Raw genomic sequence first — 15,223 nt, 5'->3', positions numbered from 1 at the left:
CAAGGTCGCAACAACAACACACGGAATATATGAGCGCGGGTAAAAAAACATAACATAAAACATGACGAGCCGGTGGCACCGTGCATGGCAGCCTCTGCCATCAGTGTGTGTGTGTGTGTGTGTGTGTGTGTGTGTGTGTGTGTGTGTGTGTGTGTGTGTTTGTGTGTGTGTGTGTGTGTGTAAAGAGCTTTTGAGTGGTCGGAAGACCAGAAAGGCACTATATAGATGTCCAAAGAGTCCATTAACCATTTACCAGAAGTGTCATTTGGAGAAAAGTGGGTGGCCACATCAGAGTTACAGACCATGATCCAAGTCTTTTAGTACTAGTACAAGGCACAAAACTACTCACACGTTGTTAATACCTACAGGCGTATTTTTAACATTTATAATTATAATAATAAATAACATATAAAACATTAGATACAGTTTTTTGATTTTTTTATCTTTATTGAACATGTTAAAAACAAAATAATAATACAAACCAAATTAAGCAAATGAGCAGTAAAAGGAAAGCAAAAAAGAGAGAAAAACAAGCAAATGGGATCCTCAGAATCATGAGCGATAAATACATGACTCAAATAATATAGTTCCTGTTCAAAGGGGACAGGAAGTTAAAAACTCTTCTGGTCCTACCCTCTCTTATTTTTTATAACTTGTTATAATTATTAATCATAAACAAATTAAAAATTCAGTTTGAATCTGTCGGTGTCTGATATTTGGCCCGTGGGTTAAAACAAAACCTCGCTATTATGAATATGAAAATAGCATTTATAAACTGTATTGTACAGCACCTTTGAAACCTTGAAAATTAGCTGGGACAACTCAAGGGGTTTATCCCATCAAATTCATACATTTCAATGTATACAATAAATGTAGCACAGAGTGCTTTACAATAAGGGAACGTTGACATAGAATTAACATCAGAAACATGCATAGAACATCATTATTTCATCATTTTAGAAAACAAGTTGGAATATTAAAATAAGATAACCACAAGATAATGCAGTATAGTACAACTCATAACATAAGATGGAAAATAAAAACCCCTGAATAATAATAATAATAATAATAATAATAACATATTTACAGCATGCACATTGTGTATACTGTGTTGTATTTTTTAACATCAAGGTTTTTTTGTGTCCGTAGCTTCACTAAATGGGCTTTTATTTCGAAGGTCCAAACCAGAAGTAGTCTTAGTGGTCATTGTAGTTGGTTTGATGGTTTCTTCAGCTGGTCTGCCGCCTGTCCCTGAGGTTGTGATCCTACAGTCTGCGTGGACTCGGCCAGACGCGCTCCTCTCCCCAGGCAGCGGACTCTTCTGCTTTAAAGACACTGAAACCTTCAAAGCCTGAAGCAATGCACTGCGCTCTGTGTAGAGGTTAGTGAGGGCGGATCACTGCTGGACACCCCTTGCTGTCAGTCCAGCACCCCGGGGTCGCGCTTTGTTTGCCGTGAAGACCCACATTTTCTTTCGCCCCCAAATCTCCAGAAAATGGATCCTTTACGGAGTGGGAATAACTGTGAGGAGGACTCGCAGTGTGCTGAGGAGGAGGAAGAGGAGGAGGAGGAAGAAGTGGATCCAAGAATCCAGGTGAGATTAAAAAAAAGCAAAAAGCTCCAGATGTGGCCACCATGCAGGGAAAGTGACATTGAGATGAAAATGGGAAGCCCAGTGAAAATAGTCAGGTTGTGTGGAATATTGTTTCATCCTCACATTCAGTGGGATTTAGACAGTCAGTAAAAGCTGGAACAAAATGTGTAATAATACTGTTTTATTAGCCTTTGTTAACACCATGTTAGGAGCAACTACAGGTCCGCCTCAAACAGTGCATGAAGTGTGTCATCTGTGCTTTCTAGCAATGCAGTGGAATCTAATAGCATTATCACGCACAAAGTGGGGGCTGCATGCTCAGTCATTTTGTACAAAAAAAAAAAAAGAAGAAGTCACACAGTTTAGCCTCCAATCACAGTCTGTTTTTGTTGTAACCATGCTCCCTCCTCTTCTTTCTCTCTGTGCCTTTCCATGCATGCCATGTTTTCTATAAACAGGGAGAACTGGAGAAGTTAAACCAGTCCACAGATGACATTAACCGCTGGGAGAGTGAGCTGGAGGTAAGACTGAAAAAAACAACCACCACACCAGCCACCGACACGACTGTCATTATCATCAGCGCCTCTCCCTGCTGGGGTAAACACTGCCAGTCATGGCTGAGCAGACTCAGAATCTGACGCTTAACAAAGTGAGAAATCCTGTTAGGGGCTGTGAGATTATTCATCTTGTGGGTTTTCAGGAAATTCACCCCAGCAACGGGATCATCAAATAGACAGTTTACACCGCGTGTCTTGCAAAGATGGAAATGTTCTAAATACGGGCGAGCTGCTTCTGAGGGGAAAATGTGGAAAAAGTGAAGTGGCGACTGTCACTCCTCCTTAATGACACTGCACTGTATGAGCTCTTATTGCTGCAAGAGGCATGACTGTTGAATATAACATTTTAATGGCACATGTGGAGCAATCTAAATCCCCATTGCTCTCCTTATTCCCTTGAAAAACATACCAAACACTTTTAAAGAGGAAAAAGGCTGTAAAATGCAGCAGGAATATGGATGGTAGGGTGTTGTTTTTAATTTTTTAGAACGCTCACTTGGATTTAAACGTTGACTAGAAGGGTTACTGTTCAGCAGAAATCAAAACATTCCAGAGGCAGGCCATGGTTTTCCTTAAAGTAGGCCCCTTCTGTTTCTCATTAGACCTTCACTCACGTCCGAATGCCACAAACCAGTGTTGGAATAAACATAACAAGAGGGCAGAGGAGCACGTCTCTGTGTTGGAACTATTGTTATAGATATTGCTTAATTCATGTTTTCAAGCTCAGTACTGGATCATTCTTGTAGATCATGTTAACTCGTCTGATGGGAAGGATACGCTTAATGTAAATGCAATTTTCCCCCCACTGCTTTGGCAATATTCTGAAGCAACGGTTGTGTCACTGATATAAATATACACACAGACATGAGCAAACAGGGAAAGAAAGAAGGCGATTCATCGTGAGGCTGAAGAATGTGAAGTGCTGCTTGCAGGCTGCAGAGTCTGGAGTTGATTAAGGACAGAGTATGTACAGTGGATTCAGAGGATCCAGGGAAAGCTGAGGCAATGAGGTCAAACCCATGCTCAGATTTGAGGCCACTCTGCAGACATGAAGGCAAACAACTGATGTCAGCGATATAAGACTGTGTGTGTTAGAGATGAAGAGTGCCATCGCCTGCAATATATGAGCAGTAACATACAGAATATACTTCCCAGCCTGCTTGCTGCGTCATCGTCACAATGCAGGAGCAGGAAGTTAGGAAACATAATTATGTCACAGGAAGTGTGCTTCCTTTAGTGGCCTCTCCCTTTTCCTTCTTTTCCCCTCTCTTGGACTCTTTTCGTCAGTTTTTGCGAACAGGATGCAGGTGCTGCTGCCTTTCAGACGCTCCACTCTGCAAATTACGACACATGTCGACACACAGACACACACTCAGGCCCTGTTCTGACCTGGCATTATCATGTGTTTCGGGTGATCCGCTCACAAAGTGGACAGCTCTAAGTACACGTGTGAATGCACACAGTATGCATTGAGATCCAGTCGCTCAGACCACACCTGCACAGTTGGAGGTGTTCTGGGGCTGCATATGGCTACATTTTTTCAGCAGTGTGTACGGGAATGCATCCTGGGCCACATTGAAGGACCGCTCAACCGACGCCCTCTGTGTAAGCTGAGGCGTAGTGTTCTCAAATCGCGTAAACTGGCTTTGTCCACGGCAAATTACATTTTTGAAAAGTCCATATAGATATATTACAAGGGTGTTCTTGGTTTGCTTCACTTTTGGTCTTTGCAAATGGAAATGATGTACGTGTTCACTCAAGATGCATGTGGAGACACATTCTAACGCCAGGCGTGAAAAACGTACCGAGAGCCGTCCACGTACAATACGATCTAATCACCAAAGACACATGTGACAGGGCCTCAGTAACTTTGCCATATATAGATTAGGTGATGACAGACCTGATCTACACACATACACACACACACACACACACACACACACACACACACACACGCACACATACACACACACACACACACACATACACACACACATACACACACACACACACACACACACTCAAACACACACACAAACACACACACACAGATGTTGCCCATTATGCAAAATCAGTGCTCTCACATATACATTTCAACATGATTTCAGCACCAAAGAATGTACTGTAAAAGGGGTTGCTCAACAACACTGAGGAGCAGAAGCCAAAGCTGAGATACAGCTGCTCTGTATGTCATTGCACATGCTTGGATTTGGGTAATGGTTTAGTGCTGACTTGAATTAGAAGAGCCGCTTTGGAGGCGCTGGGCCAAATTGATCAGGGCCAGCAGGACAGCCCTAGAGTCGTTCTTATTTTTGAAACTAATTTTCCAGTTTCCCATATTCAGTTCCCACCTTCGCAACAGCTTTGAAATGCAGTATTATGACTGTGGATTGATTGATGTATTTAAAAGCTAATATCTGTTTGTGTTTCTGTGTGCAGGACTGCCGTCAGCGGTTTCGAGCCGTGCTTGGGGAAGCGACAGTGAAGCTGAACGAGCAGGTGAAGAGGATCGGACGAGCTGTGGACGAGTCCAAACCGTACTGGGAAGCCCGCAAAGTAGCAAGACAGGTATACACACACACACACACACACATGCATTCACAGAACAGAACTGAAGTGACTGAGGTCGACAGACTGTTAGTGTGAGGGCAGGCTTACTGAGGATTAGTGATGAGACGTTTAAAGAGCTCAGCTTATATCTACTTAAAGGGAGCACAGTCACGTGATGCCTATTTTTATACTCAGTCACACCTCTGTATCCTAAGCTACTGTAGTTTTAAACACACACACACACAAACACACACACACACACACACACACACCAACTCAGTGTGGGGAATAGGACTTTATGAGCTGCACTGAACCTGACTGAACTTATGATTTTTCAGAATCTGTGTTGCGTCCTTTGCCGTGCTGTTGCAGGTAGATGCAAAGTAGACTTCCCCAGTGGTTAGTGCACTAAACGGTGCTGTTCCCTCTCCAGCAGGGTCATGTCCTTTGCTGTTGAATTGTTCCAGCCTGTTGAGGCTTTCATCTGATTGGATAGCACCAGAAATTTAGAGTCCAGCACCCCCCTCTTGTCAGCCAATAACAAAAAAGCTTATGAGTCATTTATCAGAAGGCTGACATATGTGTGTCAGAGCTGAGCTGTCAAACTGAAATAGACAGAGAATATATATATATATATATATATATATATATATGTATATATATATATATATATATACTGTGTGTTTCCGTGCGTGTTTGTTTGTGTGTATGTGTGTGTTTGTGTCCTTGCCTATCTCTGTTTCAATATGACAAACTACCTGCCAGTAGCATCTACTTCTGACAGTGACAGGTGAGAGTTGGGAATTAGTGGGAGGTTTTGAATTGTGATGGGACCTGCGTTCACTTGAAAGGATCCAAAGCTTTCCCTAGCTTTGTTTGTGTGTGTGTGTGTGTGTGTGTGTGTGTGTGTGTGTGTGTGTGTGTGTGTGTGTGTGTGTGTGTGTGTGTGTGTGTGTGTGTGTGTGTGTGTGTGTGTGTGTGTGTGTGTGTGTGTGTGTGTGTGTGTGTGTGTGTGTGTGCGTGTGTGTGCGTGTGTGTGTATGTGTGTGTCTGTGTGTATCAGGGGGATTAGATCCAGAGCCAAGCCGATGAAGCCCCCAGGTTAAACTGGCGAATTGTCTGGTCATGATTTATGGATGAATATTTAATATTTAATACTTGACCTATTTTACAGGGATTCAAATTCTTACCCTCACTGACCCTACCAGAATAAACTAACCACACACACACACACTCACACACACACACACACACACACACACACACACACACACACACACACACACCCACTACCTACCCCCACCCATAAGCCAGTCTCAGCCCCCAACCCCCCATGTTTATCCCCCTACATACCAACAAACTGGGGGGCGGTGTATAGGAATTTGCTTGTACTGTCCTATCTTTTGTCCTTTTTTACCCAGCATTCTCTTCTGCACCACTGCCCGTCTGTCTGGCTATCTGTCCCCTGCACACCCTAACTCCCTCCCTCTCCGTTTCAGCCACCTCTCTCTACCTCCTCACCCTTCATCTCTAACCTCCAGAAAAATGATGGAGTGACTTTCTAGAGACAAAGGCGTCAGACAGGATGACAGTGTCTGACACGTGAATTAAAAATTAGTCACAGACACACACACACACACACACACATACACACACACACACACACACACACACACGCACACACACACACTCGCACACACACACGCACACACATACACAGTAGGATGATATGAATAGACATACGCATATACGAGGTGACATTGCGTCATGGTATTAGAGACCAAAACCATAATGTGCGCTCTGTGACATCAAGCTAATTAACTGATAACAATGCTTGTCATTTGCATGCCGTCTCATGCTCAGCAGCCTTTTGTGCCACTAAGATAATGGCAAATTGTGTCTTCCACCGTTGATGCATGTTACTCACCAGTGTGCTGAAGATTTGTCATTTAATCACTTGTTTGTTTGTTTTTTGCAAGAGTCAAGAAAGGCAGAGGCTCACGTAGTCACTGTGTTTGGTCAGCTTAGCTACTGACAACACTATGAGTAAACACCCACCCTGTATGAGAAAGGACGTGTGCTGCCGCTCTGTCACAGGAAGTCCTGTGAAGCACGGGCACTTTTTGTGTGACCTTTTATCTTCAACTTGACAAAACGCATTGATGGATAGCCTTAAAGTCTCAGTTCCTTCACTATTCCTCGCTGGTGGTTTCTCCTCATCAAATATCCATCCTCCTCCTTCTGTTTTCCCTGCACCCCCTCTCTTCTCTGAGCCTGGGAAATGGGTCATGATGGGGGACAAAGAGGAGGGCTTCATCTTTGCAAGTCAAACTGACACATTACTTGCAAAAAGTAACTGTTATCATCGCCCTCCCTTCCTATATCTCTTTACCTTGACAACCCTTGATAGGCTATCTAACCACAACAATACCGACACAAACGACCCCAGCGTTTGGGTTTTCTACAATTTGCGTGAGACGATGCAGATCTGGGCTCGCTCACGTCACTGTTGGAGCCTTTATCATAAACATGGCTGGGGGTCAAGTCACAGGGGTTAATGTAACAGAAAGTCAGGGAATGCCATGAGAAAAGACGACCTGAGAGAACTACACTGACCTTTTGAGAGTTTGTTCTGTTAAAGCTGTTGAATGAGAAACGTGTCGCTCATAGTGACGCATACAGAGAAAACTGCAGTTCCTCTCAATGCTCAGAGCATTTTAGCATGTTTAAACACAATTTGGGGTTTTCACACACCACAACTTTAGTGTCTAAGTTAATTCTCAATTCCGTCATCTCTCCAGTAAGACCTTTTCGATGGCGTCTTTGTGTAAAACATCCATCCCTACCCTCTGGCGTTTGTTTTTATTCATTTTTTGTGCAAGCCGCATGATAGAAACATCATCGGCACGCCCACTCACTCGCTGTGAATTCTCACACATGGGCTCTATCGGATATTACACAGAAGCTGTGTTCCAAATCGTTCCCTATCATGGAAGTAGTGCACTTAATAGTGTGTACGCCATTTTGCAGTGGTGTTCGAATTCTTAGTCCACTATAAAATACCCACAATGCACAGCTAATTTGAGTGTACATATGATGCATAGCAGAGGAGAAAAAGAAGCAGAAGAGGTGCTAACGTTAGCCAGAGAGCTAACTGTAGCTACCAACGATCGTTCCTAACAAGCTTACTGCTGTTACTCGCTTGTGAAATAAATGAACCGTGGGCTATTACAGCTCACAAACACGACACACAACCATTGTTAACAAAAAACACATCGAAATTTCAACAATTTAATCAGGATTTAACATTGAAATAAACAAGCAACAGCCTTTTACTCTCTTCCTTAGTGCAGGTTTGTATCAGGATCAGACTGAAAAATGAGTTTACAGCTGTTTTTTTTATATGATGCTGGACGCACCCGCTTCCGTCACACATATATCCGGCGCCTGTACTGAAGCAATGATTTGTTAGTTCTTGTGTATCACACATTCCCTATATAGTGCACTATTTAATAAACACTATATGGGGAATAGTGAGTGAGTGAATGGGGGAATGATTTTGAACACAACTAGACGTTGTACTACGGAGCCAGCAGGATGTCCGAATCAACTAATTCAGACATTTGCATTCTCATGTACTGCTCCTCCTGGTAAATGTCTAGATTTCAGTTATGAAGTGCATGTTTGAAAAGTGCTATTGTTTCCAGGTACAGCAAATAACTATTTCAACAACAACAAAAAACTCTGATAAACCCACTAGCTTATATGAGCTCTGTTCAGGCAGACAAACCTAGGCGCTAGCTGGTGAAGACTTATAGCACCTAGTGGGTGAAGAGTCAGATATTTCCCTCAGGATAACAGAGCTAAAGGAGTGTTAATAGCTATTAGGCTTACATGCAGGTGGTCAGTAATATAGGCAACTAACACGCTCACCATCACAACTTGATAATAGGACGACAGTCTTGTGTGTACAGCATGTTGTAATCATCCAAACATCAGTGAATGCATCCTTAATTAACCATATGCTATGGTAAGTATTAGCATATGCTAACATCTATCTAGGACAGGGAGCATTTTCAGTTCCACCCCGACACACGGGGAAAGGTATAATGCATCAAATCCATTGAATGTGCTTGTTTAATGCAGTCATTGAGTGTAGGCATATCATATCATTATGGTAACTAATGTTAAACCATTTCTAAAATAAAGCACCTATTAGAAAATTAACTGATAACTATTTGTGTCTATACAAATAGTTATCAGTTAGGTTATTTCCTTTTCATTGCGGCTTGGGTCAAGTTTTCTTTCTTGTTAGATTGATTGATCTGAGGAAAATACATGTTTGGAACTGTGAAATGTTCTATAGTTTTAAAATTAATATATGGCTTTATTTCAGAGTTAAAATGGCAATTTAGGTGGTGCACAGTAATCAATTCATAGTAGAAACACAAACTAGACCAGCAAAGTTTGTTTCCGTTACAGCAAACAGTCAATGCAAACAGACAATACAGTTAAAACAGAATAAGGGCAAACTGACAGACTTAAAGGGCATGTTACAAAGTGTTACAAACAACAATTACCTGATTACCCTCCGTTTGATGGGAACTGAACAAAATGTACTCATTATGTACTCAAAGCTATTAAAGGACCAGAGCGGGACAACCTGTTGTTGCTTAATTAGAATTTCTCTGATGTCAAGTAAAATTCTATGTCGGGGCGGCCAGTGTGGGGAGGCCGGGGGTCCCCAAGGCTGCGGCCGCGGGTTCGACTCTGACCTGCGGCCCTTTGCTGCACGTCTCCTCCTCTCTCTATCCCATTTCCTGTCTGTCCTATATAATAAAAACTTGACAACCCCGCCCCCATAGAAATGATATGCCAACTGGCTCTGAGCAGAATTGTTCACATATATCTTTTGCTGTAGTTTCTTAAATTGAAAATCTGCAAGATGGGTAGGAGGACATGCATATCTTTTTGTTTTTTTCGATTTGTGATTAATGTTTGTTATGTAGAGGCAGAGCATTCCCAAAGCGAACATCATAATAAACAGCCCCAGCTAAATTATATGCTGTTGCTTTATCTTGTAACAAATTCTCGTGAAAAAAGCACATAGTCTTTTGGGTTTAATTTTATGCCTTTACTTTCTGCAGAAAGCCAAGGTGACTGTCAAAGACATATCCCTGATATAAAACATTTTCATCTGGGATTTCCCAATGCTGACATTAAATCCCAGTGATGTCATCAGCTCACTTTAATCTCTTCACAAGATGATTAAACTGACAAATTACAAGTTATCCAGATAACCAGACTTGCATTATCATTTCTTATCTTATTCCACAAACTCTGATAGGAGTCTGCTAAGTATTCAGCCAATACCCTGACCTTTAAGTCACGCCTGTCTGAGTGGAGAGAGTGGACCCAAGTATGTCCAGCATGATGGGAAGAATCCTCCTATTGATTGTGACTGTGGGCAGGAAGAGCCCACTGACAGTGTGTCAGATTTCCTTAGTGACAAACTCCTGTTTGTCTGTGAATGAAGGAAAGGTTGTCTTTCTGTATGTGTCTTTCTGTGCATGTCTTATCTGTGTGCGATCTCTTCGCCCCTCTATGGCTGTCATAAGGAATCAACCATGGTTCCTCCAGAGGAAATATAGGGCATGAAATACACACTGGAAGCGGCACAAGGACAACTGCTGTACTCATACCATGTGGGAACAAAGGCTGGGCCAACTTGCTGGTAGAAATTAGTGTCAAATGAATGTCATGATGCTTTGATTTAAGCTCGCTGTCAGCATTTTCCTACTTTCCCACCTGAAATCCCAGTTCATAATTAAACCCTGAGCTCCACAGTAGAAATATTTACCACCTAAAAGCTGATGTTAGTGGTAATTTCAAGCAGGACACTTTCACTTTCACGTTTGATGGGATGATTACTAACCCTCCTTTCTTAACTCTAGGCCCAGGTTGAAGCCCAAAAGGCCACTCAGGAGTTCCAGCGGGCGGTGGAGATCCTGCGGGCAGCCAAAGAGACCATCGCCCTGGCTGAAGAGAGGCTGCTGGAGGAGGACAGCCGCCAGTTTGACTCCGCCTGGCAGGAAATGCTCAACCATGCCACACAGAGGGTACGAACATCATGCAAAAACTACTAACAGGTTTCATCCTAATGAGTCATTTGTCCTCGAGGGTAAGGTTTAGACTGCTACTGGCACTGAAAGTGAAAGAAGTCAATGTGATTGTTTGCATTGTTTGTATGTTTTGCTCAGTTTCTACAGTTAAAATAATACTTGATTGTTTCAGGTGATGGAAGCAGAGCAGGCGAGAACACGCAGTGAAGCTGAACACCGGAAAACAGCAGCCAATTACAATTCCTGTATCAGCCACATGAGGCAGTTAGAGAAGAAACTAAAACGCTCCATCAACAAATCCAGGTCTGTCCCCTCTCTGAATGTTTCCATTTCTCCCCCCTCCTGCTTGGCCCTCGCTGTGTGTGAGTGCGTTTGTGTGTGAGAAAGCAGGGCTACGTTGTGTCATCTGATGCAGTCCAGATGTTTCATGTGTTGGTTGTGCAGTGTTGGGGTGTGCACCCTTAGTAAGAGCCCAGGAATGTGACTGCTCACAGAGGAGTGTTATTCTTCCAGCAGTATCTCCAGTTCTTTCTCTCTCATGTTTTTTCTTCTTTTTCTCCCCCTGTAGGCCATATTTTGAACTGAAAGCCAAGTATTATCTACAGCTTGAGGTATGTACAGTATGTTAGCATGTTAGCTTTAAACAATTTAAAGTTATAATACTTTGAGCCAAACCAGCTGTGTAGTTCATTCATTTTTAGCCACATTCATTCTTGTCCTGAGGATTAATTATAATGGAGAACTCTTAACTTCCCACATAGCACCATCATTGATCAAAGTTTTAATATATTCAATACTTTTTAACCAAATACCTGCAGAACTAATGACAGCTGTACTCAAACATCATACCTGCTAGAAATCTGTTAGCATGCTGACATAAGCATTCAGCTCAAAGTATCATTATGTCATGGTACATTTTCCCACCCAAATGAGTGTGTGTATGCAGGTTTTTTAAGACAAATATGCCTTTCTGTTTTTTTTTCCTGGTGTGTCACGTTCAATGCCACAACAGGATTTTGTTTTTAGTAAACACTAGAAAGCAGCATGGAGGCTAGTGTCAATGTTTTGTTTTTAAAAATATGTTGCTTATTCAGTCTGTCTTGGTGCAGACAAATTTGGAACGATGATTGAGCGCTGCTTGGGCTGAGATGTATGGAATTTGTGGCTGAGATGACAGAGTAGCAGAAGATACTAAAAATATGTGTGTCCATGTGGGTGTCATGTTTCCATCACTGCCGATCGGAGCTGGAGTGGATATATACTTGTACCGGAGAGATATTGGTCCCGGGAATGTATGCTGAAGGCAACCTTAACCACTAAGGACGAAAGCCAGATGTTATTGTTTTTTTTGTCAGTGGGGGAAAAAGGCTTTACTTACAGTTTTACCAAGAAGGTGTGTTTACTGAGAAACTGTGTTTGATTTCTCGTAGCAACTCAAGCTTCATGTGGATGAGCGTCAAGCCAAACTTGTGGTCGCTAAGGCCGACTACCGCGCAGCACTACGCAGCCTTGAGAGCATCTCCGAAGAAATCCATGCCCAGCGACGCTCCCTCGCCATTGGAACCAGGGAACAGGGTGTCGGTGCGGAGGGAGATGGGGGCAACGAGGACATCACCAACTTCAAGATGGAGTCGGACGGTCTATCAAGTGGGTGTAACTGAAGCTTAGAAATTACTTTCCATCCACTTCATCCACCCACACTATGACTTATTGTTTTGTTGGTGCATCTGTGTGTCTGCATGTTTAATGTGTATATCTGTGTGTGTGTTTGTGTGTGTGTGTGTGTGTGTTTCAGTGGTGTCCGTATCAATTGACGAAGAGGGCAGTCACAGTAGCTGCTCAGAGGAGGAGACCGACATTCATTCCACCTCCTCACCCCTAGCCATGCCCTCCTCGCCTTCTTCATCCTCCTCCCAACCTTCCACCTCTGCCTCCACCCCCCTAGATATGCCCTGCCCTTACCCCTCCTCTTCACTCTACACCCCCTGCTCCTACCTCTCCTCCCCTCCTTCTTCCCCCGTCCTCTCCTGCTCCTGTCCTGGTGGACTGGAGCTAGCGAGCCCCTGTAGCTCTAATGACCCAGACTCGGTGTGTGGTTCTGGGCATGCCTCACCTCTCCTGGGCCCTCGCAGCCAGTGCAGTGGAGCTTCCTCTCCAGACTGCGACCAGGAGAGAGGTGTGTGTTCGTCACATCAGTGTGTACATGTGTGTTTACTGCTAAAATAAGGGTTCATCCTATCTGTTGAAATTGTTTGACGTTTTTATAGCATATTTTGAAATATGCTTATACTTTTGTATTTTCTGTGTGTGTGATTACTGTAAAAGACCAATACCAACTTCATGTCAGTGTGTTAAGGACAGAGCTAGAGTCAGGACGCAGTTAGCCAAAGCAGGGGGTAACGGCTAGTCTGGCTCCTGCCTCCACAGAGCAATAGAGGTGTTGGTAGGGTGTATTTGAGCTTTGGACAGAGCCGGGCCAGCTGTTTTCCCGCTGGGATCCAAGAGTGATAAGCTAAGCTAACTAAGTAACACACAAATATGAGATTGATATCTCTACGCTTGTCTCACTCTGGAAAAGAAACGATTAATCATATTTTCCAAAATGTTAAATTTGTCAGATACAGGGAAACGTATTTATGAAAAATAAATAGGGTGTACATATCTTGTAAGTTATCAATAGCTCCATTTGAGTCATCATAAGCGGCCTTTTTGCTAATTATATTAGATTTAGAAACCGATACATATATTATAACAATAATTGCCAAGAACTGTTTAAGTAACACTTAAGACAATGTGAGGCTTGATTTTTAAATTGAAACAACTTGCATACAGTATATCTGCTCAAAACAATACAGTTGAGCTCATAGGTTTTAGCCTGGGTGTGTCTTATATGGTATTGTTATATATTTTTAAAGCTCCATTACAGTATTGCACACTCTACCTTTGATCATTATCAGGAAAAAAATACTCCAATGTTTTTATGTTCTTGTGTGTAATCTTACCTGTCCCTTTTAGGTGAAGGGCTTCCCATAGTCCACCAGAGTACTATTAACGATATTAATGTATTATTGTTATTATTGTGTAAAAATTATGAGTATTTGACCAGCCAATTAGCCATTGACTGAAAATTAGATTTTCAGTAGAGTTCTGTATCAGCCAGCAAAGATAAATTGTGTATCCTTTGTTTACTTTTACATGTATTCACTATTGAATGCCCTCTGTTTATGTACGTGTGTGTGTGTGTGTATGTGTGTGTGCGTGTGTGCGTGCGTGCACGTGTGTGTGTGTGTGTGTTGCAGGTGACAGAGCAGAGGGAGCGGAGGCGACGCTAGAAGCCGGTTTGAAAAAGCTAACCGTGACTGTAGCACAAAAACAAGAAGGGGATTCTGGGGATGAACAAGACGCCAATTTAATTAACCCTGAAATTTCCTCACCCAGCTCAGCCACTACCGTTCTGTTACTCAACAGTGTGTAATGCACGTCTGCCATGCTTAAAACACTCACCGTGCGCAGCTTCGAGTCCCAACCTGGACTCTGTGGCAGAAGACGTGGAGCAAGGGAGGATGAAATGCTCGATGTGAGCAATGAGGGAGCAACCTAATCACTCAAAGCTCCAGCTAACCTGACATTATGTCTCCTTCTTGTCTAAACGTCTGATGGTGTCATATAATAATGGTGCTATACATAGTTTGAACATACGTACATCTTTGGTCTTTATTGGCATTGGTATTATTAGTGCTTTTTTAAAAGACTGCATTTCCCTGATCTCAGTATAGCTCTGTTTCTGCTAAAAGAAGAACGCGTCTATTTTGTGCCACAACCAAATGTGTGTCGTGCAGCAGTATGGCTCATTTTCTTTTCATTTGCATATTGTAGAGCTGTCAATCATCTCAGTAATGGTGTAACCTGTAACCATGTGTCAAAGTGAATGTGGTAAACATTTATTAATGCAAATATACTACAGTTGGTACCACTAAGAGACGTCCAAAGTGAACCTCTTTTTTGGATCTGAACTCCCACATGAAGATTAAAACGGGGCAAAACAAGATGTCCAATGTTAGATTGTCCAATGTCCTCCTGTAGCTTCTAAATGTAAAGTTGGAAAGAGGATGTGGAGGAATAGTACTCGAGGAGGAACATGAATGAGCACTAAACTAAAGAAGAGACTGAACACAAAGGGTCTTCCTTTTGGATTTGTGAATGAGTGAGTGAATGTATCGAGTGCAGCTCCCCATCTGAGGGGGTGGTGATTGAGCGAATGATTTTTTTGAGTGTGTGTCTGTGGTGTTTTTTGGAGAAATGATCAATACTACCCTGTAGTACAGATATTCTATATTTATACTCCTGTATTGTTGAATATGAACAGTGTTTTGTGTTACTGTTGTTATTGTTTAACACAA

The 15,223-nt window shown here is 42.6% G+C and overlaps 1 protein-coding gene across 1 annotated transcript; it reads left to right on the top strand.

Annotated features, from left to right (window-relative positions):
• Window positions 1-1,245: 1,245 nt before the first annotated feature.
• LOC310955367 (SH3 domain-binding protein 5-like) lies at window positions 1,246-15,223 on the top strand. Its single transcript, XM_083925180.1, has 9 exons — window positions 1,246-1,594; window positions 2,053-2,115; window positions 4,591-4,719; window positions 10,656-10,820; window positions 10,996-11,126; window positions 11,392-11,434; window positions 12,254-12,470; window positions 12,619-12,999; window positions 14,123-15,223. The coding sequence occupies exons 1-9, from the start codon at window positions 1,496-1,498 to the stop codon at window positions 14,296-14,298; spliced, it is 1,404 nt and encodes a 467-aa protein (XP_083781306.1). The 5' UTR covers window positions 1,246-1,495; the 3' UTR covers window positions 14,299-15,223.

The sequence above is a fragment of the Echiichthys vipera genome (genome assembly GCF_963691815.1).
Source record: "Echiichthys vipera genome assembly, chromosome: 13".
NCBI lineage: Eukaryota > Metazoa > Chordata > Actinopteri > Perciformes > Trachinidae > Echiichthys > Echiichthys vipera.
Note: the sequence above shows the minus strand (reverse complement) of the source record. Positions and strands in the feature narration are given on the sequence as shown.